Source organism: Panthera tigris, chromosome C2, assembly GCF_018350195.1.
Source record: "Panthera tigris isolate Pti1 chromosome C2, P.tigris_Pti1_mat1.1, whole genome shotgun sequence".
Taxonomy (NCBI): Eukaryota; Metazoa; Chordata; class Mammalia; order Carnivora; family Felidae; genus Panthera; species Panthera tigris.
The window spans coordinates 118,688,987-118,713,953 of NC_056668.1; the positions used below are offsets into that span (position 1 = coordinate 118,688,987).

General features: G+C 36.5%; 1 protein-coding gene across 1 annotated transcript; it reads right to left on the bottom strand.

Moving 5' to 3' along the window:
• Positions 1-792: 792 nt before the first annotated feature.
• DIPK2A (divergent protein kinase domain 2A) lies at positions 793-24,650 on the bottom strand. Its single transcript, XM_042998726.1, has 3 exons — positions 23,994-24,650; positions 8,895-9,198; positions 793-3,630 (listed from the first exon to the last, which is right to left on the bottom strand). Exons 1-3 carry the CDS (start codon positions 24,648-24,650, stop codon positions 3,299-3,301), a joined length of 1,293 nt encoding a protein of 430 aa, XP_042854660.1. The 3' UTR covers positions 793-3,298.
• Between the last annotated feature and the right edge of the window lie 317 nt (positions 24,651-24,967).

Here is a 24,967-nt window from a genome sequence, read left to right on the forward strand (position 1 = left end):
TAATTCTACATATTTTATAAATTCTTCCACTCAATTATTTGATTACCCTAGGATAAGGCAGGATGAATCCTTCTTTGTCTCCAAGTAATCAGTTTCCAGAATTAACTCCTTAATACCCCTCCAAAGGTGACTGAATTGGTTTATCTTTGTTTGCTATTAACATTTGGAATGCATAATTTACATATTTAAATTGTTCTGGTCCATTGTAGTTATAATCCATAATCTCTTATCCATACAGAGATTATCAAATTACTTTTGAGAAAAGATGGTGGTATTTGAGAGCTTTCCTGCTTTGGTGAGAACTGATAGGTATTACTGTTAATTTTTAGATGTGAAATGGTACCATGATTTTGTTGGAAGAGAAATGTGTTATGTCAAATCAAATAACATCTCTCAGATTTGCTCAAAATAACCTGGGGGCAAGTAGGTTGGGATATAGATAAAATAAGTTTGGCCATAGGTTGCTAACTTTTGAAGTTAGTATAAAACTATAGTCAACTATTGTTCATTATATTATTCTGTTGTATACAGTTGAAAAAATCCATAATGAAGTTTTAAAACTCCCATTTCAAGAGTAAAAGTTACCTATTATTAAAAAAGTTTACAACAGAAAACCAGGAGAAAGCACACAAACTTAAGTTCAGCTCATATCCAACCAGATAGTTTCTGAAAATGGTATCATGCAAGAGGAAAAAATATACATGCAAGAGGAAAAAACTGATTTATTACACAACCTCACTTTCCATTAAAAAAATTTTGGATATTTGAAGTTAAGAGATAGTATGAAAAGTGTGATTCTTAAAGTATTCTTTATTAAGATCATTAAAAGTTGTAGAAACAACTTTATTATTATAAAGGCACAGGGAGACAGTTCTGATAAAATATTCAAATTAAACAGTAACTTACAGTACAAAAGACAATTTTAATGCACATACAAACCCCAAATGTCTGATTCAAAAATATTTTACTGTGTCTATTAATGGGCAATGATTAAAAATATAAATTGCTGCTGTATAATAAATATCTGATAGTGAACATCTTGATAGCAAAGTGAACAAAATATTTATTGCTTTTCACATACATATTTTTCCCTGTAATTTAAAATTCCTAATTCTTTTACTATCTTCTCAATCTTTCCACATAATCTCATGGGGGAAATGGTAGTTGTAACAACTACCTCCAGTAGCAATCACTGCTGGCAGTGTTTTCTCACTTCCTGTTCTGCAATCACAATCACTTTTCCAAAGTAACATGAACGTTTGCTAAGCCACATGAAGACAACCCTCTGTGACTGGCATTCTAAAGTTTGTAATGAACACTTATCAAATATAAAAGGTGCTGTTTTGAAAATGTGTACTTTATTTAAGTTCTGAGTAAGTGGAGAATGTTTGACAAATCATTTTACCTACTCCCCTCAAAAGTTTCCTGAAGTTGTAAAAAGTCAGCTTAGTAAAATTTCTAGCACTTAAATGTTTCTTTGAGGGCCAGTTGATACCTGTAATATATGGATGTATAAAAATTGACATAATGCAATCTATTTTATAATGGAGAGACCTTACCCTTCTCCCAGTTTTTATACTGGGATTAACATTATTGATTTCATCATGCTTTTTTGTAGCAACCCAGTTATAGATGGTACAAGCAGAATTTCTACCACAACAGTAAAATAACATGAATGCACCATCTTATCTCAATGCTATTTCAACTTAAATATCTACATTAAAGTATTTGATAATCATTGTAAAGTTACTTAACCATATGTCATGTTCAGACAGTGTGTAGCAGCTAGTAATGTGCCTGGCACAGAGTTGATGGTCAATAAATAGTTGCCGAAAGAATGAAAAAGAAAAGAAAAACTTGGCTTTGGTTGTGCACATTTTAATCACTTTCTGATTTAGAATAAGGTCAGTCTAGAACTAAATACTACTGCACACTACACCAAACTTTGCTGTAAGCTAAAGCAATAATTCTAAACAAATAAACAAAAAAAGGATCACCTAGGTCAGTGATAGTCAATTTACATATTGTAACTTTTTAGAATAGCCCACAAATTTCACACATTAATTTTTTATCCACATACTTAAATTTGATTAACAATGGGGTAATGGAGACCAAGTTGGGCAGACTGGCTAAACTATGCTTTTCAATAAAAATTACTAGTCCATCAGTAAATAATGTTATAACGCCCAATTAAACTAAGATGATGACTACCATGTTAATGTCTGCGAAACTACCAATGAATATAAGGTAGGATATCTTTAAGTCACATATGCTTGGAAGCAGTAGCTTAACTTTTGAACATAAAAGAATAACCAGGGAGATCTGAATGTAACAGTGACAGAGTTCTATTATTGAAAGTGTGATAAGAAGTAGTAGTAGGTGACCAATTTTAAAATCTAACCATGATACTAGATCTAACATTTCTTTGGCATATGCATTACTATCTTGGACTAGTTAGCATTTAAAAAATACTGTGTTGTTTTTTTCCCTCAATCAAAATTAATGTTAAGGTGAAGATTGCTAGCATACTCTTCTTAAAGCCTTTTAAAGGACAAGATGACATTTTGCAACATATGCCAAACTTCATGTTTAGTGTACACTTATAGGCATAGAGGGATGTAACTGTTAAATAATCTTAAATGATTTCATGCAATGGTGAAACCACAGAATGTGGAGAGAAAAGTATTTACACAATAAAATATTCAGCTCTGAAAAAACAGTAAACTTGGGAATCTTGCCCTAACAGTAAATGTGTACCGCATAGCACTGAACAAAAACTAGTTCAAATTTAAATAAACAACTAGAGTAACCTGAATGTGTAAAATTTAATAAAAAACATAAAAATGGGGGTGGGGAACACCTACACATCAGAAGGAAAAAGTGGCCTATAAAACAGGCCAATCTAACTTGACATTCAAAGTAAATGCAAGAGATTCACAAAATCATGATAGTAATGCAAACTAAGTCAAATACCAAGTACCCTTTGATACACAAGCCAAAGTAACTATCAGACTCATTTCCAATAGCTTCACGATATTCATTAATCCACTCAGGCATTCAGGGGAGCGAAGCAGTCAATGATAGCTCAAGTCTCCAAAGTGTAAGAACAAACTTATTTGCAGAAGCGTCATGTAATTTTTGAAGTAATGTCTTATTTTGATGTTAACATAAGATCTATCAGTGCAACTTTATCATCTTCTGAATGTATTACTTCCAAATTTCATTTTGCCATATAGTTTTTGGTGGTTTAGTTTCAGCCAGTGCTATTTAAATGGAAAAAAGGAAAGTTCAGCATAGACTACCTCACATTGTTACTTAATTGTGCTAGATATTCACGCAGCTCTTTTGCAGCTTGGAATCTGCCATAGCGTTTCTTTGGGTTGGCACACTCATCCAGCAAGGCCTCTAGTCGGCCATCTTTGGCAATTTCACTTGGTGGATCATGAAGGAGTCCTCCAGAAGTGCCACGCCAGGTGGCATGTCTGGATAAGAGGTTCTGACAAACAGCATAATAATTGTGGTCCACAGTTGCACGAGCACAAAGAATTTCTTTCGAAAATGATAAGCAAGCCTCCTTATCACAGTCATCAAATTTGCTTTCATACCATACATCCCAATTTTCAGGTTTATCTGTGAAAGGGGGAAAAGCAGAAAGAGAAAAATACATTTTAAAAATGTTTTCATTGCTTCCCAAAATACACTTCACTAATTACCACAGTAGTATTTCTTGCTCCAGTTGTATTATAATTTTAAACATTTAAATATATTAACTTATATAGAAACATTTATCAGGAGTTAGCCAACGTCAGGCCGAAAGATCAGATAAGGCCCCTACTACTTAAAGAGTTTAGTCTGGATAGAAACTTTCCACCATACAGAGGAAGTACCATACAGAGAAGTAGGACACAATGCTACAACAGTACACAGGAAGCAGTACTCCTGCCTGGGGCTACAGAAGGCTGCAGGGAGAATATCTGATTTAGGTCTTAAAACAAAAGGCTAAGTCTGAAAAGAAATGAGGGAAAACAGTAGTGTAGGCTCAGTATAGTATGTGCAAAGGCAAGGACTTAAGGGATTGTTCCAGCTGATTTAGGAGATAAGTAGTTCACTGAGGCTAGAGTGTGAGACAGCTCCTGGAGAGAAAGTATAGAAGAGCCTAGAGAAATAGGTTGAAACTTGGGTGGTCATGAACATGATTTCTTTTACAGGAAGGTAACTCTGCGGGCTCATGAGTGGCTCAGTGGGTTCAGCATCGGACTCTTGATTTCTGCTTAGGTCATGATCTCACAATTCGTGAGTTTGGGCCTGGCATCAGGCTCTGCGCTGACAGTATGGAGACTGTTTCAGATTCTCTCTCTCTCTCTCTCTCTCTCTCTCTCTCAAAATAAATACACTTAAAAGAAAAAGAAAAGGTGACTCTAGAATGAAGACGGGAGGGATTAAGATGATGAGAGCAACTAATAGTCCAGATAAAAAAGCCACATTGTAGAAACATAAGAGACAAAAATTAACAGGTAAGTTTAAGTTGAAGGTTCTAAATGGATGACAAGGTCAACAGTATTTACATAACAGGGTTAACATTTCATATGGAGAGAATAAATATAAAGTACCTACGAGGTATTCAGGTAGGCATATCATATGTGCAATTAGAAATTGACTTGAAACTTAGTACTTTAACTTTTAATGTTTATTTATTTTTGAGAGAGAGAGAGAGAGAGAGAGAGAGCGCGCGCGCACGAGCCAGGGAGGGGCAGAAGAGAGGGAGACACAGAATCTGAAGCAGGTTCCAGGCTCTGAGCTGTCAGCACAGAGGCCGACTCAGGGCCCGACCTCACAAACCATGACTCAACCGACTGAGCCACCTAGGTGCCCTGAAACTTAGTACTTTGAAGTCAGAGGTACAGTACACATATTTAGAATGCATCAACATAAGAATGCTTGATGGAGCCAAGAGAAGAACTGAATTATATTGGAAAGTGTGTTGAAAGCAAAGAAAGAAACAAAGGGCAGAACCTTTGGGACTTAAGGGGTTGGTAGAGGAGAAATTAGTGAAAAAAATTCATTCAGCAAATCATTATTTGAGTGCCTACTCTATGGCAGGCAAGGGTATATACTGGCAAACAAAATAGTAGATGGTTCCTGCCTTCACTGGCTTACAATCAAGTATGTGAAATGGTCATTAAATAAACATTATCATAAACAGTGGAAAATGCTATGAAGGAAACAAACATTTTTAACAGTAGAAAGGTTTAAGAAAGAAACAACCCTCCCTACCATTAGATACGGTGGTCAAGTATAACATTTAAGCTAAGCTTCAAAGGACAAGTAGCTACCTATTTATAGGAAAGAGGTGAGGTGAGGCATTTTAGGCAGAGGTCACTGCATTACGGGAAAGCCCAGAAGTAAAAGGTTCATTCAAGAAACCAAAAGGCCACTGTAGCTGAAGCATCAAAGGCAGTAGACAGAGGGATATTAAAAGTGATGCAGATTGGGCCCTGGTAAGAAGTTTGATTTTATTTTTTTCTTTAGGTCTCTTTAACGTTTCTTTTGTACACAGAGAACATAACTCAATCTTTCACTTGAAACGTTTACAAATACGTTACAAAATTTAAATAAAACATTGGTTCACTTTAAGCGCTTACATTATTTTGTAAATTGAAGTATAATTAATATACATTGTTTTATTAGTTTCAGGTACAAAACATATTGACTCTTCTATATATTATTCAAAGCTCACTATGATATGTGGTCACCAACTGTCACCATGTTATTACAATATTATTGACTATATTCCTTATGCTATACTTTTCATCCTTGTGACTTATAACTGGAAGTTTGTATTTCTTAATCCTCTTTATCAATTCTTCCCATATCCCCTCTGACAACCATCAGTTTGTTCCCTGTATTTAAGAGTCTGGTTTTTTTGTTTTTTACATTCCACATGTGAAATCATGGTATTTGTCTCTTTCTTCCTGAATTATTTCATTTAGCATAATGCCTTCTAAGTCCATCTTGCAAATGATAAGATCTCGTCCTTTTTTATGGTTAATATTCCCTTATACACACACACACACACACACAACACTTCCTCTTTATCCATTCACCTTAAGTTGCTTCCATATCTTGGCTATTGTAAATAATGCTACCATAAACATAGGGGTGCATACATCTTTTCAAATTGATGTTTTTGTTTTCTTTGGAAAATACCCAGTAGTGAAATTACTGGACCATATGGTGCTTCTATTTTTAACTTTCTAAGGAACCTCCATATTGTCTTCCACAATGGTTGCACTAATTTACATTTCCACCAATAGTCCGTGATGGTTTCCTTTTCTCCACATCCTCACCAACACTTGTTACTTCTTCTCTTTTTGTTACTAGGTATTCTGACTGGTGTGAGGTGATATCTCATTGTAGTTCTGATTTGCAATTCCCTTATGATCAGTGATGTTGAGCATCTTTTCAGATGTCTGTTGGCCATCTGTATGTCTTCTCTGGAAAAATGTCTATTCAGGTCTTCTGCTTAGTTTTTAATAGGATTGTTTTTTTGGTGTTGATATTTAAGTAGGAGTTTGAATTTTACCTAAAGAACAATGGGAAGTCATTAAAAATATTGAGGGAGGGAGTGATAAGATCAGCTTTATGTTTTAAGAAAGAAACTATGTGAGTATAAGGAAACCAAAGGACGGAAGAATTGCAGGAAGTTGTTACTTATCAGTCACTTCACGAATTTGGCAATTAGGTGGTTGCTAATGGTAATACAGGATTTTAAGTCAGGTTCTAATGGGTGGAGGCATGAATGGAGGCTGAGGGAGTAGAAACAGGAAGAGTAAACAATGTATTTAAAAACAGTTGAAAAATGCAGGGCCTTGGGAAAGTCTTAGACATATTTGTTTATGGGGAGGGAAGAGAAATTGGATTTTAAGGAAGGAGTGGGAAGCTGAAGATAAATAACGCAACGAGTTCTCAGAGAAGGATCTACTCTGAAATAGAGAAATTAACGTGTATGGTTTTTACTAGTTTAGATAATAAATGAAAGGACACTGCGGGAGTTGCCACAGCAAAACCTCAGTGTCCTTGTGAAAGAAAAAATAAAGATGATTTCCCAGAAAGAGGTCAGAAAAGTAGGTAAATAAATAAATATGACATTTTGTAAAGTAGATATTTAAACAGCTTTCCTGGGTGGCTCAGTCAGTTAAGTATCCAATTTCAGTTCAGGTCATGATCTGAGGGTTCGTGAGTTCAACCCCTGCGTTGGGCTCTGTGCTGACAGCTCAGAGCCTGGAGCCTGCTTCGGATTCTGTGTCTCTCTCTCTCTGACCCTCCCCTGCTCGTGCTCTCTCTCTCTCTCAACAATAAACGTTAAAAAAAAAAAATTAAACAGCCCTTCAATGAGACATTTCAAATGTGGCCAGAGCTAAAGTAGCACTGGACCAATGGTCACTGTATGAACACACTTGTGCAGTTGTATTTATCCAAGCTTAGGAATTAGTTGGTATAAAACTGTGACATGTATTCCAAGAATGTCTGGATAAAAAAATTACAAGAAATTATTTTTAAAACACTGGAATGAAAATTTTAAAAGCTGAGGTAAGTTGCACAACTTTGTGAATATACTAAAATCCACAGAACCGTACACTTTATTTTTCAATTTAATGTTTATTTTTGAGAGAGAGATGGGAGTGTGAGCCAGGGAGGGGCAGAGGGAAGAAGACACAGAATTTGAAGCAGGCTCCAGGCTCTGAGCTGTCAGCACAGAGCCTGGCGCTGGGCTTGAACTCAAACCAGAGATCGTGACCTGAGCCAAAGTCAGACGCTTAACGGACTGAGCCACCCAGGCACCCCTGAACTATACATTTAAAAAAAGAAAAGCATGATGGAATCCGATGAGACACTCACAAATGCAGGAAGAAGTTAAGTGGGGAATAAAGCACTCTAGCAGGCTGTTTACTCCCTGTGGGAGGATCTACATAGCAAGTCAAGAAATAATCAGAAAAGAGTTTGGTGAGTATACAATCAGAACAAGGTACTGGGAAAAACCAAGTATTTAACAGGATCAAGAGATGATCATGCAAAACCTAAGTGCCAAACTAATAAATTTTTGTTAATTTTCTGCATTTCCCAGATGCCATACATTTTTGGTCTGAGTTCATCAAAAAATCCTCATAAGACAGGAGAAGAGGGGATTAAAAATATAAGACATTCACCATAGAGCAACAATCTTTCAATTTCTTTTACTAAGTAGATTAATTACAGAGTTACAGGCTTTGTCTCGGACACTTTAAAATTCCTGTGGCATTTAATCTTCAAAACACTTCAGACAGTCTGCCCACCTATCCTATGAAAAGCTCACAAATAAATGGAGAGGAAAGTTTTGGGTAAGATGTAATAATGTCAAACCGAAGTTAGGGATCTGCAGTGCTAGAAATCATCTAACGGTTAAACAAACAAACAAAAAAATCACCGTTGGAACCCCACAGAACAATGGAACACAGAACATCACTGTAAGAGATCCCACAGGAAAATAAGACCTCCATGTTTACTCTGGTAGTCTGTCACTATATAAAAACTTAATTCTGCATTACACTCCTAAACCACAAACTGTAGCAGACTACATGAAACACACACACACACACACACACACACACACACACACACACACACACACAGTATACCTGGACATTTGAACTCAAAGGATATTTTACTAAATATGGAGAAACTCTGACTAAAAGTACAATAAACCAGTATGTGTTTACTGACAATGGTCAAATAAAACAAAGAGGCAAGGCTGCCATCTAAGAAGGAAACTAAAGGTTTGTTTCATATAAATGTAAACTTTATTTTATCATAGAAAAAATCTGTACAAAAAGCAAATCTAAAATTTATATACTTACTTTGTCTAATTAACCTTTTGTCGGCAACCAAAACATTTTCAGCATCCACAATGATTACCTTCCCATCTCTAGGACCAACTGCAAAATTGTCAAAGCTGACGTCCAGGAGGTAGAGTGCAAATTCAAAGTCATTGTTTGTAAGCTGCTCAGCTATTTCCATCAATTGCCAAGCGAGGTCAACTCGTTTCTCCCATGGTGCATTAAAGTAACTCCACAGTTCTTCTCCAACGTAATTTACAGCCACCATTCTTCCACAAGCTCCAAGATATTTTGCAAATGGCCAACCTTCATCAGATGGAAAACTCTACAAAAGAATTATCTTCATATTACAAAAGATCCTGATGAAGATATCCTAGGTGTACACCACCTCCCCCGATCCTCTTAGCAGAGACTGTTACTAGGCATGCACTTGATATTTCTTATTATATTCAGGAGTTGAAGAGAAATAAAGTTGATTTCTTTTCTAATTCATAACATTACTATGGACCTAAAATCTTTTTAAATAGGTAACTTTACATTATAAAGCTAAAACAGAGTAAGACTTGCTTATCAAAATTTCAGAACCAAACTGATGAACAAAACATAAGCCACCTTCCTTATTACCAAATCTAGAAGTATTTACATTTTCCTTTATCTTTCTAACTTGTTTAAGTACAATCAACCATCCTTTCTTTTGAATGAACAGCACTACAGGCCTATTAGCCAGCAAGTATTTACCATGCAGCACACACTGTGCTGTACTGGCAAGAAGAGTGAATGAACTAAACAGAATCTCTAAAATAAAAATTTGAGAGGAGAAGACAGATAGCAAGCAAGTAATTTTGAGTATAATAAATGTCAGTTATTAAGAAGTAGTGTAGGTCCTAAGGGAGCATTTAATAGAGGCTATACCTAGTCCACAAGTGGGCAGGGGTAGAATTTAGTAAGGGATTCACATAAGTGTCTCTTTACCTATACCCCAGTCTGATATCCTATTGATGCAACCTGCACTCCAGGTACCTTTGGTCCCAAGTCAGTTGTTTCCCTTCCTACTCCCACTGTATTTTCTGTTCACCTTTAGCTCAACTTCAAAATTATTTATTATCTTAATCTTCGCAAGGTTTTCTAGGTTTTGTAATCACTGGGAAAATTAACTGGCTAAAACAAAAGTCTTCCATATTGATGAACAAGTCACTTTCAACTCAAATGTCAGGCTTTATCTAAAATACTTTCCAGTGCTAAAATGCCCAACTACAAAAATGAGCATTGTAGTGCAAAAGGATGGGAAGTAATGTTTTAAACAACTCCTTGGAAGATAACATGACTAGAGGAAGTTATGTTATGTGCCATTCCTTCAGCCTAGCATCTTTCCTTGAATTGGGGGAAAAATTGTAAGAGGGTATTTACACAAACACTGCAGGGGAAACAAAGGAAAACACTGCAGAATATAAATACAGCTTACTTCTATTGCTAAAAATTGAACAATCTATGTACTTTTAAAGAGCTGGAGATGAGGCCTTTCTTCTTGGACCCCTTATAAAAATAATATTAACTTAACTCTGAACTTTCATAAAAGTGAAAAAATTCAATAATATCCTTAACATTAAAATGTTTGTCAACTTAAAAGCAAAAGGTTCTTAGAACTAAACTTCATCCATAATTACCTATTTTCATTTGTGATTTCTTTCAACTGTAACTATTAATGAACAGTAACTGTACTTGTTCTTTGTGTATGTAACTTTCTTTTAAGTTTTAGTATCTGCAGTTTTGTGATAAAACACTAATTATGTAAATTAAAGATATGATAGTGTGAATCTTTACATATAGTAAATGAATTGATTCAATTTTAATTCAGATCCAACATCTACTCTGATTCTTTAGCAATTAGAGGGAAGCACCCTTCTCCTCTTGTATCTGAGAATTTTTTATTTCTTATGGATACTGGGAAAAGTGACAGACTACTCATGTCCAAAGTGAACTGCTAAATCCGGTTTGCTAACCATGTGTTATTTTCAACTTTTTCTTCTCAATTTCAAAATACCTCCATGACCTTGAAAATTTACACAAATGATTACAAAAGATTTAACTGTTTCCCAGAAGTATCCATGTACAAAGTACCTGACATTAACAAAAAAAAGGAAAGCACTAAAAATTGGTAAATGGGAGATTATATACTTTTGTCCTGCAAAAAGTAAAACAAAAAAATTCCCTCATACACTATTGGTATATTATTCACATGTCATACTGTAAAACAGATACAAACATATCTTTGTGAAAATAAAATGGTCTTTGACAACAGGAGAAAAGGGAACCCTGCCAACATCTGCACATGTACAAATGCCTCCTTGTTTTTGGAGACTTTCCAACTGGCAAACGACAGTTAAATATACACTTCATTACCCAAGGCCCTCATAGAAGAGGATAAAATATATGAACAAATGTCACAGTGAGCAATTTTATATTCATACAATGATTTTTGACAATGTTAACTAAAATCCTGTTATGCCTCATTTTAAGAAGTGCACTACAATTCTTTCACATAGCTTGCTATCTAATCTTTTGGAAGAACTTTAATAAATGAATTCACGCTACTAGTTCAGATGACATTTTTTCATTGTATAATCAAAATAGTCAGATTTCATTAATGAGAAAAGAATTCTATTGAACACACTACAGTACAAAGAAAATGCTCAAAGGAAGCCGAAATATAATTTTTATTTAAAACAATTCTGGCTTAGCATCAAATTTCCATGGTCAGAGTTTGAGAGACAAAATTTTAAGATGTTACAGAGTGGACTTGGACTTGTTAAATGTATCAAGCAATGAGAAACACAAGTTCTTACTCTCTGATTCCCAAACTCCCACAGGGCAAAAACAAACAAACACACACACACACACACACACACACACACACACACAGCAGCTAGAATAAGAAATTTATTGCTGAGGTCCACAGGTTTTATTTTAAAACAAACCTTAAAATCAGATTTTCAAATTGCCTAGAACAACAGACACATAGTTTAAAGTAACCTGACATAAAATGTGTGTATTTTAATAAGTTATTTACAATTGAAAAAATATGTACAAATACTTTTCATTTGAAGGAAGGAGTCTTTAAACTTGGAATGATTTAAATTCTAACTGGACAGGAGGCACTCCAATTAATTGTTTATGGTTTTTTATCAGGTCTTAACCTACATCAAAGTGTAACATGTGTAGTCTTTAAAACTAAATATTAGTTCAAAAATGTACAAAGTTACAAAATAGTTATAAAACTATGTATTTCCATTACTGTATTTTTTTTCAATTAAGTTGGTGAGAACCCAAGAAAACTTCTAGGAGTATTATTAGCAATGTAGAAATTAAAAATGGATATTCAAGTATTAAGATACACATGACTGATAAGATTTAAATAAATATTAAATGCCTTCACTGTTAATTTATAAAATACAAAGTATTTTGAGTATGAAACCTAAGATAACTCTCTCTCTCTCTCTCTCTCTCTGGTAACAGAAAACTGCAAGTTACCTCTTGGATACCTGATAAAACCCAAATGCTACTAATAACAATATTACATGCATCAACAGTAGCTTAAAGCCAAAGTTACAAAAATAAGTAAACAAAACCACTGGTGACATTATATGTACATATTTGATATTAAAGATCAGAAAATGTAGATATCTTATGCTCTTTATGGTATATAACATTTTATAAAATTTGTATACTTAAAAGACAATATAATATACAAGTAGAATAATGGAACTGAAATCATAAGAGTAGCTTTAAGGTCCACCTTCACTCTGCATCTCACTAACAGTGACTGTGGCAAAGCCAAAACTTCTTAGAGCTTTAGCCTATTCCTCTGTAAAACTGGAATAATATTTGTACCACCACATATATTCATCAAGGCAATCCAAGGACCAAAAGAAAAATAGTATAAAATATACTTTGCAGATTTAATATTACTTTATAAAGAAATGCTTACCAAAACATTTCATTTTTCCTATTTATTTTATACTTCCTAAATAAATCTGCTAAATAAGAAGTCCAGATATTCATCAAGAGTTACCCTTATTTTCATATCACTTACTGAAAGGCATCTAGGAATAATGAACATCTTCCAAATATAGTCAAGAACTACCAACCTAGAAAAGCATTGTTACTGTCCTCTAGTAGTTTCTAATTTACAATGAAATATACTAATTAGTCACCAAACTTTAAGTAATGAAAAATGTGTAGGGCATCTAAAAAAGCACCAAAAATACAAAAAAAATTAAAACTTGGTAACATATATACACATAAACTCAACACTGTAATTCACTTTTCATTTACAATAGTTAAGTACCACAGAATAAATTCTAAGTGCTGAAGTAATCCATCATCTATTTATTGATCAAAATCAACCATCATGATAGTTTATATGATTTATAAAGAAGATGTGAAATCTAAGAATTCTAGAGTTGGAATGTATGTGAGTTGTAAATCTAGTTTAATCGTATTAGCACAGTTTAAATGATTTGCCCAAAGTCACAGAGATAAAAGGCTGATACAACCCCTCAATCCAATATCCTCCTGTTTCAGAAGTTTCTAAATTTTGGAAAGGTAACAGTGCATATATTACATACACCTATTATGCAGAGTCTGGGACATATTATGCTGAGAAAATAACGTAAGATTATACATTCTAAGTGGGATAAATTACATAAATTATCTCATGAGCTTTCATATATATGTTTTTAATTTGACAAAACCTTTGTCAAGTTTTTAAACTGGAATTGCAGGTAAGGGACTATAGGTTAACTCACATTCCACTGACTACTCAAGCAGCTGGAGTAAAAGAGAGGAGATTCAGTGTGGAATGAAGAGAATATAAATTTTGTATTAAAAAATTCTAGATCTAGCCTAACACCATCATGAAATGCTAAGTAAACAGTTGTAAATAAAACATAGTCCCTATTCGCAGGAAGCTTTTTCAGCCAGAGTTGGGAGGATGGCAGGAAGCTTTTTCAGCCAGAGTTGGGAGGATGGTTGTTAAATACACATAAATTATAAACTACACAATTTGTTACAAATTACAAAGTAAGAGTAGCTGAGAAAGAGTAGAGACCTATTTCAGACTGTGTGGTAAAGAAAGGGCAGCCTCTCTAAGGAAGTGCTACTTACGCTGAAATCTAAGAATGAAAATAGTATTAGATAGACTGGGGAGGGGGCAGTCAGAAAGTTCGAGGCACACAGTACAGACAGAAACCATCTTCTCAGAACTGAAAAAAAGGCCAAATCACCTTCAGAAAAATAAATGAGGAGGAAATGGCTTCAGGTAATAGTCTGGAGAGGAAGGAAGGGATCAAATTATGTTGGGACTTACACAATAAAACACAAACTCCTCAACATGGTCTATATGCTTTGGAAAACAACAACAACAACAACAACAACAACAACAAACAAAAAAAGGCTTAATATTCAGAAACATTGTACATACTGGAATTAAATATCCTGTGACATGTTATTCTTAACAACAACAAAAAGTTTTTACAATTAAACAAAAAAACACAAGTTTTTACAATTAGCACAATACCCTTTAACAACCACTGTCCTACCAGATTACTAAGGTATACTGTCAGAAGGTATACTGTCAGAACAGTTATTTTAAAACACATACAACATACAAATAAAACAAATTAAAATAAAGTTAACTCTAGCACTTGTGATCTATTATCTTTTTCTTTCTCCTTACATGACCAAAAGTAGGGTTTGCGTACTAAATTTAAAAGACTATACTTCCTTTAATACAGGAAATAAATTATTTTAATGACATTTACTAACTCACAACATTCCATTAAAAGGAATGTAACTTTGAAGTTTACCTAAAGAGGAGACGTATTACAAGATTCACTTTGTAAAGAAGAGAATCCCTAGTACAAAGAAACTGACTTGAAAAAAAATCTATTATCAAAACATACAATCTAAAATCTATAGGTTTTCTACAGGACTGGCATTTCGGCACACACACAAATTTAAACTTGGGAATGCTTATAGAAAATGAATGTTACCAAAAGAATAGATTCAATTTGTTTCGAATTATTTTTAAAAGTCCAAATCTGAACAAAATCCCACTGTAGTAATGCATGTTATAACAGCTGTTCACAGAGATTAGTCAACTGTACTGGTGACAGACTAATGTGTTCACAGTTTTGTGAACTGTCTGGAGGGGGAACATAGTAAAATTACTGGGATAATTTAATGGTTACCTAATTTTTGCTAAAACTTCTCTGAGACTTTAGTTTCTTAATTTTATACTGCCAAATAGTGGCCAAACTCCATTGTAAATAGTATAGAATCTTATTAATCTCAAGATTTTCAAGTTAAGAATATGTTCTATTTACTTCATTAAGTAACTTTTCCTTAAGTTTTTATTTACTAATTTTGAGAGAGAGAGAAAGAGAGCATGTGGCGGGGAGAGGGGCAGAGTGAGAGGGAGAGAGAGGACCCTAAGCAGGCTCCACGATCTCAGCACAGAGTCTAATGCAGGGATCAAACCCATGAACCATGAGATCATTAACTACCTGAGTCGAAATCAACAGTCGGATGCTTTACTGACTGAACCACCCAAGCACCCCTAAATAATTTTCTGAATGCCATCTTCTACCCACCTCGAATTCCAACAATATTAAGCAATGCCTTTAAAATACCAAAGTTATGTTATTTCACTGAATATCATGTCAACAGCTATTTCCAAAATTGGAAACTAATGTCAAAATGCATCAACAAAAAATTTATATAAGTTTAATAGAAATTAATAGTCTAAGATGAATAAATGCACTCTCCTTACCAAAACAAAACAAAAAAAACCAAACCCACTTGGCCACATATTTTAAATATGCGTAAATTTACTAGTTTCGACTGATGTTTTCTTAACTACTGTCACAATCAGAAAGTGTGATTCACATTTCTAAGTTGAAATACGTATCTATAAACACCATACTCAAACACTGACTTCTAATAAGACAAAATTTCCAAGAAAGAAAAAGAATATAATAAGCTTCTTTTGGACCCACTAACCTAAGAATGCTACCTTGCTTTCTTCAGTCAAGACTTGATTTCTTTAAACAGTCTGCCAAGTAGAACAGTAAGTAGTAACTTACTTCCCTGGTTCCTTAAAAATGTAAGCAGAATTAACATCACCCTTCCAAAAAAGCCTCAAATATCCTCTGGTTGCAAATTATCTGTTAGACCTAATGCCTGGTTTTAGATTTGTGTTTCTGTTGTTGCCTTAAACTCAATAAAGAAAACAAAACTCTTGGTTCCCCTACCCCAAAGCCTGGGGTTCCTCATCATCATAAAGAGTTACTCTTTAGTTAGTTGCTCAGACCAAAATCCCAGGAGATAGACTTTATTTTTCTGTTCCATCACACCTTACATATCAGCAAGTCATTTGAGCTACTTCTCCAAAATATATCGGTTCTGTCATTTTTATAACCTTCATCGCAACCATCTTAATCCAAACCACCATGCTCTCCCCAAACTTGTGCAAAAGCTTTTCAGATTTCTCTTACCCCATACAACCCATTCTCCACAAACCAAGCCCTACTCAAAACACTTCTATTGTTTCACATTGCTCTGAAATAAAATCCTAAACTCATTTAGCAAGGTTACAAGGCTGTATAGGATAAGATCCTTGTCTCCCTCTATGATCTTCTATTCTACCATGCTTTCCTACTCCCATGCTCTTTACTCCTCTGGATTTGCAATATCTCTTGTTCAAAAACACTGCCCTCAGATCTTTGCACCACTGGCTTTTTCTCCCATTATTCACACCTCAGCTAACCTGTCATTTTTCCTGACCACCCAATTTAGAATATTCTATCCCCAATCCAATTCTCCATCACAAGAGTCTGCTTTATTTTTGTAGTATGTAAAATCTGAAATTACCTTGTTTTTTGTTTGCTGTCTACACCTAGTGCCCCAGAACACAAAGGCTGCACAAACTGTGACCTGGCCTGCCATCTTCACTGTACCCTAAGTGTATATAGATCAGTTCCTGGAACTACTGAGCAATGCCACAGAATTCCTGCCAGATCTTTTCACCTCATAGTTAAAACTCCAAGTGTGCATGAGAAAGGCAAAATATGGAGACACTGAGGCAACATACCTACCTCAGGTAATAGATTTTTTTTTTTTTTTAAATCTGTTTTAATGTTTATTTTTGAGAGAGAGCACAAGCTGGGGAGGAGCAGGGAGAGAGGGAGACACAATACAAAGCAGGCTGCAGGCTCTGAGCTGTCAGCACAGAAGCCCTACACAGGGCTCTAACTCACGAACCCCAAGATCATGACCTGAGCCAAAGTCAGACGCTTAACTGACTGAGCCACCCAGGTGCCCCCATGATGATAGATGGATCTTTTAAGATTCTCAGAGTCTAAGAAATTAGACCAGACCTAACCTTTATTTCTAAAATTATCATTTAGTTTCTGTACTATTTAGAATTATTAACCTGTAATAACTTACAGAGAACAAGTGAACCTTTGCTTTGTATTACTGTGTCTTTATCTAAACCCTATTTCTTACAACAGTCTTTCTGTTTCATCGGGGACAAATCCCTAACCCTCCTTTTAATTACTACTCAAAAAAAACCTATAGCCTAAAGCTGCTACAGAGGTATTTAAGATGTGTATATATGCAAATAAGGTAACATTTTGAAGGTTTGTCAAAGGAAGAGTAAAATGTGTATTTCTAAGATACCAACATAACTAAAACTAAAACTAAAACTAAACTAAACTAAACTAAACTAAACTAAACTAAACTAAACTAAAACTAAAACTAAAACTAAAACTAAAGAACTTTTCAAGTACTACACCTATCTAAAAATGAAATGAGTTGATTTGCAAAGTAGTAACATATTGTAAAAAATTTTACAATTAAAGACATTTTGTGTATTTTACTGAATAGTCGCATCGCCTTTAATCTTTAAAACAATCTTGCTAGATAACTGTTATAATTCCTATTTTTTTGATTAAAAAACCGACGCTCTAAAACTTTAAGTGACCATTCAACAGCTTTGAGGTAGTAGAGAATGCTATCACAATACTGCCCCTACCACTCCTCTCATCCCCCCTGACCCCATCCACAGGCTAAATCCCATTTATCCTTTAGAACTCAATTCCTCTGTGAAATTTTTCCTGGTATTCACTCCTATAAAGATACGTTAAGATGTCCCTCCCTAAACGAATCATTTGACAGAGTGCAGGCACCTTTTTTGTTTTTGTTTTTTTTTTGGTAGGGCTTATAATGCTATAGTGATTATAACATTCATTTATATATGTACCTCCTACATAGTAAGTTACCTGCTGCCTAGACAGATCCTTTGAATCCAGATATCTTATAACTGACTATTTACCAAATGAACAAATAAAATCCAGTTCTACAAGTCCAAAGAGCTTCCAGGCATTTCATAGATAACTCCCTATCAAGAATCAATTTTAGTAAGGACATACAAATTGGATAAGAGATTTGATTACATAATTTCAAACCTTTCAGGGTCTATGACTGGGATGTGTAACCATCCACATCTTACAGTAGTAATTTACAATCATTTACTAACCTTCATTATAAGTGCAGGGAAAATGCAGGGCTTATATTCTAAGGTAGTAATAGTTTTATACATAATGAATGGAAAGTTAAGAAAGAAAAAATGTCAGCATTCTGTGAAGTTAGCAGTAATGACTGCAACACAGGAAGTAGGCCAGAGACCATAAACCAGAAAAACAAAATAAAAACCAGTCTGATGATCTGCTGAGAAACTGACTACCCATGCCTAGAAAGCAGACCCAAAAAGTAAGCTTATCTATTCCCTAACGTGTGAGGAGTATGTGCTGATCCATGTGGTGGAAATATGAAGGGAAATAGTTGGAAGATCAGACAAAAGAACAGAAAGGACCTCAGAATTAATAATGGTGAGAAGATATGAATAAATTCAGAAAATAGGCCAGTGGAGCAAAATTATTTTGCTCCACTGATCTGGAAGTGGTGCTTTCCTAAGAGTGACTGCCTGTTTCTATGGGCTTTCCAAAATAAAAGTCTCTTTTTGGATGAGAGGTAGACAGAATTATTTTATTATTTCAGTTTTTTTCATCAAGTGTTGATGCAACCTCTGAGGAAAAAAAAGCAGAAAAACAATAAAACCTCTAGATTTAAGGTTATGAATTAGATAAAAAAGTGCTCTATTTAGAACTACCTAGTCAGAAACATCTCTGAACACTAAATCTGGGAATGCAGTTACCACAATTGTATCTGGTGGGAGAGAAGTAGGTGGCTCCCTAAGCTATTACTTGGCAAAGAAACTCCCGAGACAGTCTGGAACATCCTTTCAAAACTTTGCTACTGCTCCACAAGACACTAGGCTACATTTAGCTCCGTATTTTTTCCCTTTAAAGGCAATCTTTGTTTTTGTTCATTTTGTTTGAAACTAATTGTGGCTGTGTAAAAATTGGGGAGGAAGACAAGCTTGAAACAGGGTTCTCCAACCTGGTCTTCTCATACCCTCTTACCAGGAAGGGACCAAGCACCAAAACCCCCAATCCTCTTTTAGAAGTTTAAAATTACCAGTTAAAGTCAAGCTTAGAAAAGAAGTAGAAAAAGAGTAATTTTTCAAATCAAGAGTGTGAGTCTCACAGTTATTGAGGCTGAAAAGGAAAAGGACCTACTCCAATAGCCTCATTTTGTAGGTAAGCGAGTCCCATAAAGTTTATCAATTTGTCCAAAGTAAGACAGTTGGTTAAATGACCATAATCTTTTGTTTACTTCAAAAACTGTATATTAGGCAGTACATATTAAAAATATTTTTCCTTTAAGAAGGATTTGTTAAGGACAAAATAACATTCACTCCAAGTTTTCTGTAAAAATTCATCCTGTAATATAGGAATGGACTAAATTAATACAAATAAGTAACGGCTTATAGTCTAATAACTACCTTTAAAGTGATCCATATTCCAACCAAACTTCAAACCAACTGGTCAAATACACTAGATACAGTTACTTTTACCTTATTTAATGTCTAATATTTATTGAGCGCTTACTAGGCATGTGGCACTATATAATGTGTTCTGCATGTATTATGTCATGTACAAGAATTGAAATAAAAGTTAAAAACCTACACTGTAAGTGACAGTTACATACTGTAAAAATTAAGGAACTCCTATTAAACCCATGATGCAGGAAATTTAGGAAAAAGTTCTACAAATGTAGTGAAACAAATTTCCATTTCCTTCATACTACACAAACATGAGCTTTCTTTATTTCTGTAAGTAAGACTATCATCACTATCTCTAGGTCAAGTCAGATATACAGTTTGGGCTTCAGGAAATCCAGACAGCATTTTTCTTTAACAAACACACAGCTTCTATAAACTCAAGAATAGGGAACTACAAATATTGGTAGAAAATTTACCAAGAAAATAACAGAAAACATCTTGCCATCTTGCCAAACACTTTAACATCTTGATTTTCCAATATTCCAAGAATGCTATTAACAATATAGAATAAACTGGGGCACCTGGGTGGCCGACTTCGGCTCAGGTCATGATCTCACAGCTCGAAGGCTCGTGGGTTCCAGCCCCGCGTCGGGCTCTGTGCTGACAGCTCAGACCCTAGAGCCTGGAGCCTGCTTCCAATTCTGTGTCTCCCTCTCTCTCTGCCCCTCCCCTGCTCATGCTCTGTCTCTTTCTCTCTCAAAAATAAATAAACATTAAAAAAAATTAATAAAAAAATATAGAATAAATAATTCCCTCTCTCCATTTTTTTTCCACTCTCCATTTTTCCTCTCTCCATTCTTTTCTGTGAAAAGAAAAAGTATCAGAGTAGAAGATAAAGGTTCTAGCATTTTGTTACTTGACGTTCATAAAATTTTTTTAGAAGATGATAATCCTATGGCTGAACAACCTTCCTTTGAACTAGATAAGCTGCTGTAAAGGCTAGTAAAGCTATCCAACAATAAGAAGGGAGTTGTACTTTCATACTATTTCATACTGGGAAGGCTGTGTTACAAATCTATATAGCCTTACATACATAAGGTATGAGTGTAATAAGTCTTACAGACTTTTAATACCTTTCATGTCTTCTTTCAAGGCATAATAGAAAATTCAATTTGTTGTTTCTTAACATCAGAAGAGGCAATTTTTAATGGGCTAAATTTACATACATGTTTTGGTTCAAATATTTATTTTGGAAGCATGTTTACCACACTGGAACTTTTGTTAAGAGCAGTTTGATGAAGTCAGTTCAAAATACTTGTTTTTCTCCAAAGTAGTTTTTGGACAATATAAGAAAAATCTAATTTGTGACCAACTGTCCAAAAATTCAATAAGTAGCTCCCTCTCCTGGAAAAAAAAAAAAAAAATGTAAGCTCCTCTTTATGCTGTAAAATACATGCTTGGATCTTTAAAAATATTTTTTAAAATACATGAACCAAAAAGTACATCTATACAGCCAAATTTTCTATCATTATTAATACCACATACTATCATAAATGGCTGTTAAGTTTTATAGAAACTATATAAATACTAAAATTGTACTTGTTTGTCTAGTTAACAGAAAGTAATTAAACATCATTGACTTGACTTAGTATGTAACACTCTTTGTACCTAATCACAGAATTTTAAGATTCCTTTCACTGTAGTGGTTTTATACCATTATCAAACCTCAATTACATTGTTCATACTTCTTAACTCACTATTTTTTTCCAAAAGAGGAAAGGGTTTTATAAAGAAAGTAGCAGCTCTAGGAAAATTTCTTATTTAAATATAAATCTTATTCAACTTGCTTGTCATCGTGTTAAAAAAAAAAAAAAACCAATATGAATGACTGGAATTAAAGACCTCAAATTTATATTTCTCATATCACTCAATAGTTAGAGAGGTAGGTTGCCTGAATTTAAAATGCAAATACAAAAGTCAAAATTAACAATGTTGATAAGTACATGTCCTCACATACTAAAAACAAACTCTTATCCCATAACCTATCTCTCACCCACCCACCAGATCAGAGCAATTGTGTCACTAAGTTTAAATTACAAGAACACGACTGATTTTTTTAAAGTTGTTTATCGCTAAAGATGAAAACAGAGAAAGAGTTAAGTTTGAGGGAAGAGTTAATCAGAAAACAAGATACAAGCACACTTGGCTATCTCAACTATAAAGTAAACTGGAAATGTCAAGACAACTTCAAAATTCAAAAAATATAAAAGCTTCTCATATAAAGCAGACTTACCATAGTGCAAAATGAATGCCAAGGTATTTTTATAAAGCAGTGGATAATGTTATTAAAACATTAGTCCTAGAATTTGTTGATTCTAATACATCAATACTCATAATTACCTGATAAAAATCTTTCAACAGGCACCCTCTATTACAAGTGAGAAAATGTGTACTAAGATAGCTCCTTACTAAATCTTGACAGACTATCTGCAAATACACTGCTGAAGCTTTCTACAAGGACCAACATTCCTAATATAAACATCTCCTTCCTAATATAAACATCTATTTCTCAAAGAAAAAAGATAAATGAAAAAAAAGTTTCAAATCAAATGTATATAAATGAGGACTTAAGCTTCACAGGCTGACTGCTTTTATTGAAATTATTTGGTAAAATAATTTCTTGCAGGGAAGTTTACCCTCTAAATTTTATATACCATTCATCGTTAAAGAGAGCAGTGTTTAATATACAATCTGTACTTTCTATGTGACTCGTTACATACATCCTATGACAGCTTAAAATTTACGAACACTCACACTAAAGTCTTGAGGCAAAGTATTTACTTCGTGTTAAAATTACTTGGCTGAACTAATTAAACGAAGCTGGTTTCTCTTAGCTAAGTTGGGTGATGGAGAACTTGAGAAAAGAAATATAAATGAATACCATATATTCCTATTCACGCGCTTCAGATTAAAAAAACAAAAGAAAACCAAGAATCCTGTACAACCACACCCCCCACTAGTGACATTCTCAGCAGAACAGAAAGAGAATGAAGCATAACAAAGTTACTTGTGATTAATTTTAAGTTATCCTCCCCACCCTGTATTTGATAAACAGCAAAACAGGCATGGAAAAGGAGCAAGGTAACTCCTGCAATTACAGGAGGGATCACAATCCCACATTAGTCACCACTATCCAAGGACACCGCACTGAAGCTGGGTGGGAATGTGTAGAAACTCAGGAACTACTCCAATGGTCAACAGTTTTTCGGGTTTTGTTTTCTCTTTTTGCGGTCACCAGTAAGAAGATGCCAACCTACTCGCCCCTAAAATGTACGTTTGTTTTCAAAATAAAGTCGCGTAAGAGCCAATAACTCAACTAGACCAGAGGTGAGAATCTCCTTCCCCTGTTTCTCACCCTGGCCTAACATGTCATCTTCTTCCTGCAGTCAAATTACTACATGAATACGGCAGGTCACAGAATCAGGATGAAAATGTCGGTCTTGGCCTCAAACCCTCCCAGTCCAAGTCCAAAGATGCCTTACTTTCTCCCCTTCTTAATCCCACTCAAAGCACGATTTATGGATTAACCTCATCCCTGACCGCAGTCTCCATTCCCCAGCTTTTCCTCAAATTAGCTGCCACATAAATGAGTTAAAGAATAAAACAAAGACTTTGGGGGCGAAGTTAGACCAGCCACAAAGAGTACTGAAGGGGAGAGCAAACGCGGTACAGAAACACTTGAGAAGAACTAAGAAAGATCCAAGGGCTCATGAACAGACTGCGCCGTGGAAGCGCAAACCCCGGCTGATAAAAGCAGAAAGGCTGGGAGAAGAGCCCAAGGAAACTCACAAGAGAGACATTTTGGGAACGTACAAGACGCGCTCCCTCTGGTGTTTAAAGGATCCGCAGTCAAATCCAAGATGCGCTCGAGTCTAGATGCCAAGAGCAGACTCTCCACCAGCCAGGTCGCCCTCCGCAATCCGACACAGTGCCCAAGGGTCCCCCAGGGCCGCCCCCTTCCCACGCCCGCAGGCTGGCCCAGCCGGGCCGGGTCCAAACTGGGCAACGAGCGCGGGTGTAGCCACTTCTCCGACTCCAGTTCGCCCGCGCGGCCCTTCCCGGCAGGACGCCCCCCTCCCGGGCTCCGCGCCTACCTGTAGCACCAGCGGCTCGGGGTTGAAGGCCAGGGTCAGCAGCAGTTGCATACGCTCCGAGTCCTTGAGGTTGCGCAGCAGGAAGCTGCCCGAGTCCTTGGTCTCCGCGTAGCGGCGCACCAGGCGATCGAGCAGGCGCTGCGAGGGGCAGTGCACCAGGTCGGACCAGCCCTCCACCGCCTCCGGCGTGAGCAGCCGCACGTCGCCGTTGAGGCGCGCGAACTCGGTGCGGGGCATGGCCTGGAGCAGGTCGCAGCGGGGTCGGCCGGTGGCCCGTTTGCAGATGCTCTGGTCGAGCTGCGCCAGCTCGCGCTGCGAGCCGAGGCGCTTGAGCACCACTCGGCGGCGGCCGCCCTCGCGGGGCTCGCCGTACTGCGCGAAGTAGACGTTCTTCACGTTGAGGAAGTCCAGCAGGCGCAAGCGGCCCCACGCCTCGAACACCACCTGTCCGTTGAGGAAGCGGCGGCACCAGCTCGTGCCGAAGCACGCCGGGCACTTATTGAGCTGCAGGAAGCGCCGGTCGGCCAGCTCGTTGCGCTGCCAGGAGGCGAGCAGCGACGGCGAGTGCAGCACCATCAGCACCAACAGGCTGCCCAGCGCCGCCAGCTTCAGCGAGCGGGACAGGCGGCCCAGCTTCGGGGGCACCAGGCGCCACATCCCGCCCGCCGCCCGTCCACACGCACCCGGAGGGCGAGGGCACCCCGTGGGCGCCCCCGCCGCGCCGAAACCCGAAGAGCGACCGGCTGGGGCCCCCGGGCGAGAGAAGGAGCGAGGTCGCGGGCTGGGGCAGGAGGCGGAGTAGGTGTGTAAGAGAGAAAGACGGGGAGCGGGAAGGAGCCGACCAAAGCAGGCTGCGACTTCTTCCAGTCACTAGACTCCACAACTCTCGAGCTCCCTCCTCCGAGCTCCCCGCCCTCCGACTCCGGCGGCGCCTCCTTCACGCCAACCAAGTTATAGAGGAGCGGGAGGGGGAG

What these genes read in the sequence shown, in the direction of transcription:
- DIPK2A (XM_042998726.1), bottom strand. Translation starts at nt 24,650, where the DNA reads ATGTGGCGCCTGGTGCCCCCGAAGCTGGGCCGCCTGTCCCGCTCGCTG. An exon ending in CCGAGCCGCTGGTGCTACAG is followed by an intron (nt 9,199 to 23,993) that starts GTAGGCGCGGAG and finishes ATTCTTTTGTAG; the next exon opens with AGTTTTCCATCTGATGAAGG. An exon ending in CAAAAGGTTAATTAGACAAA is followed by an intron (nt 3,631 to 8,894) that starts GTAAGTATATAA and finishes CCCCTTTCACAG; the next exon opens with ATAAACCTGAAAATTGGGAT.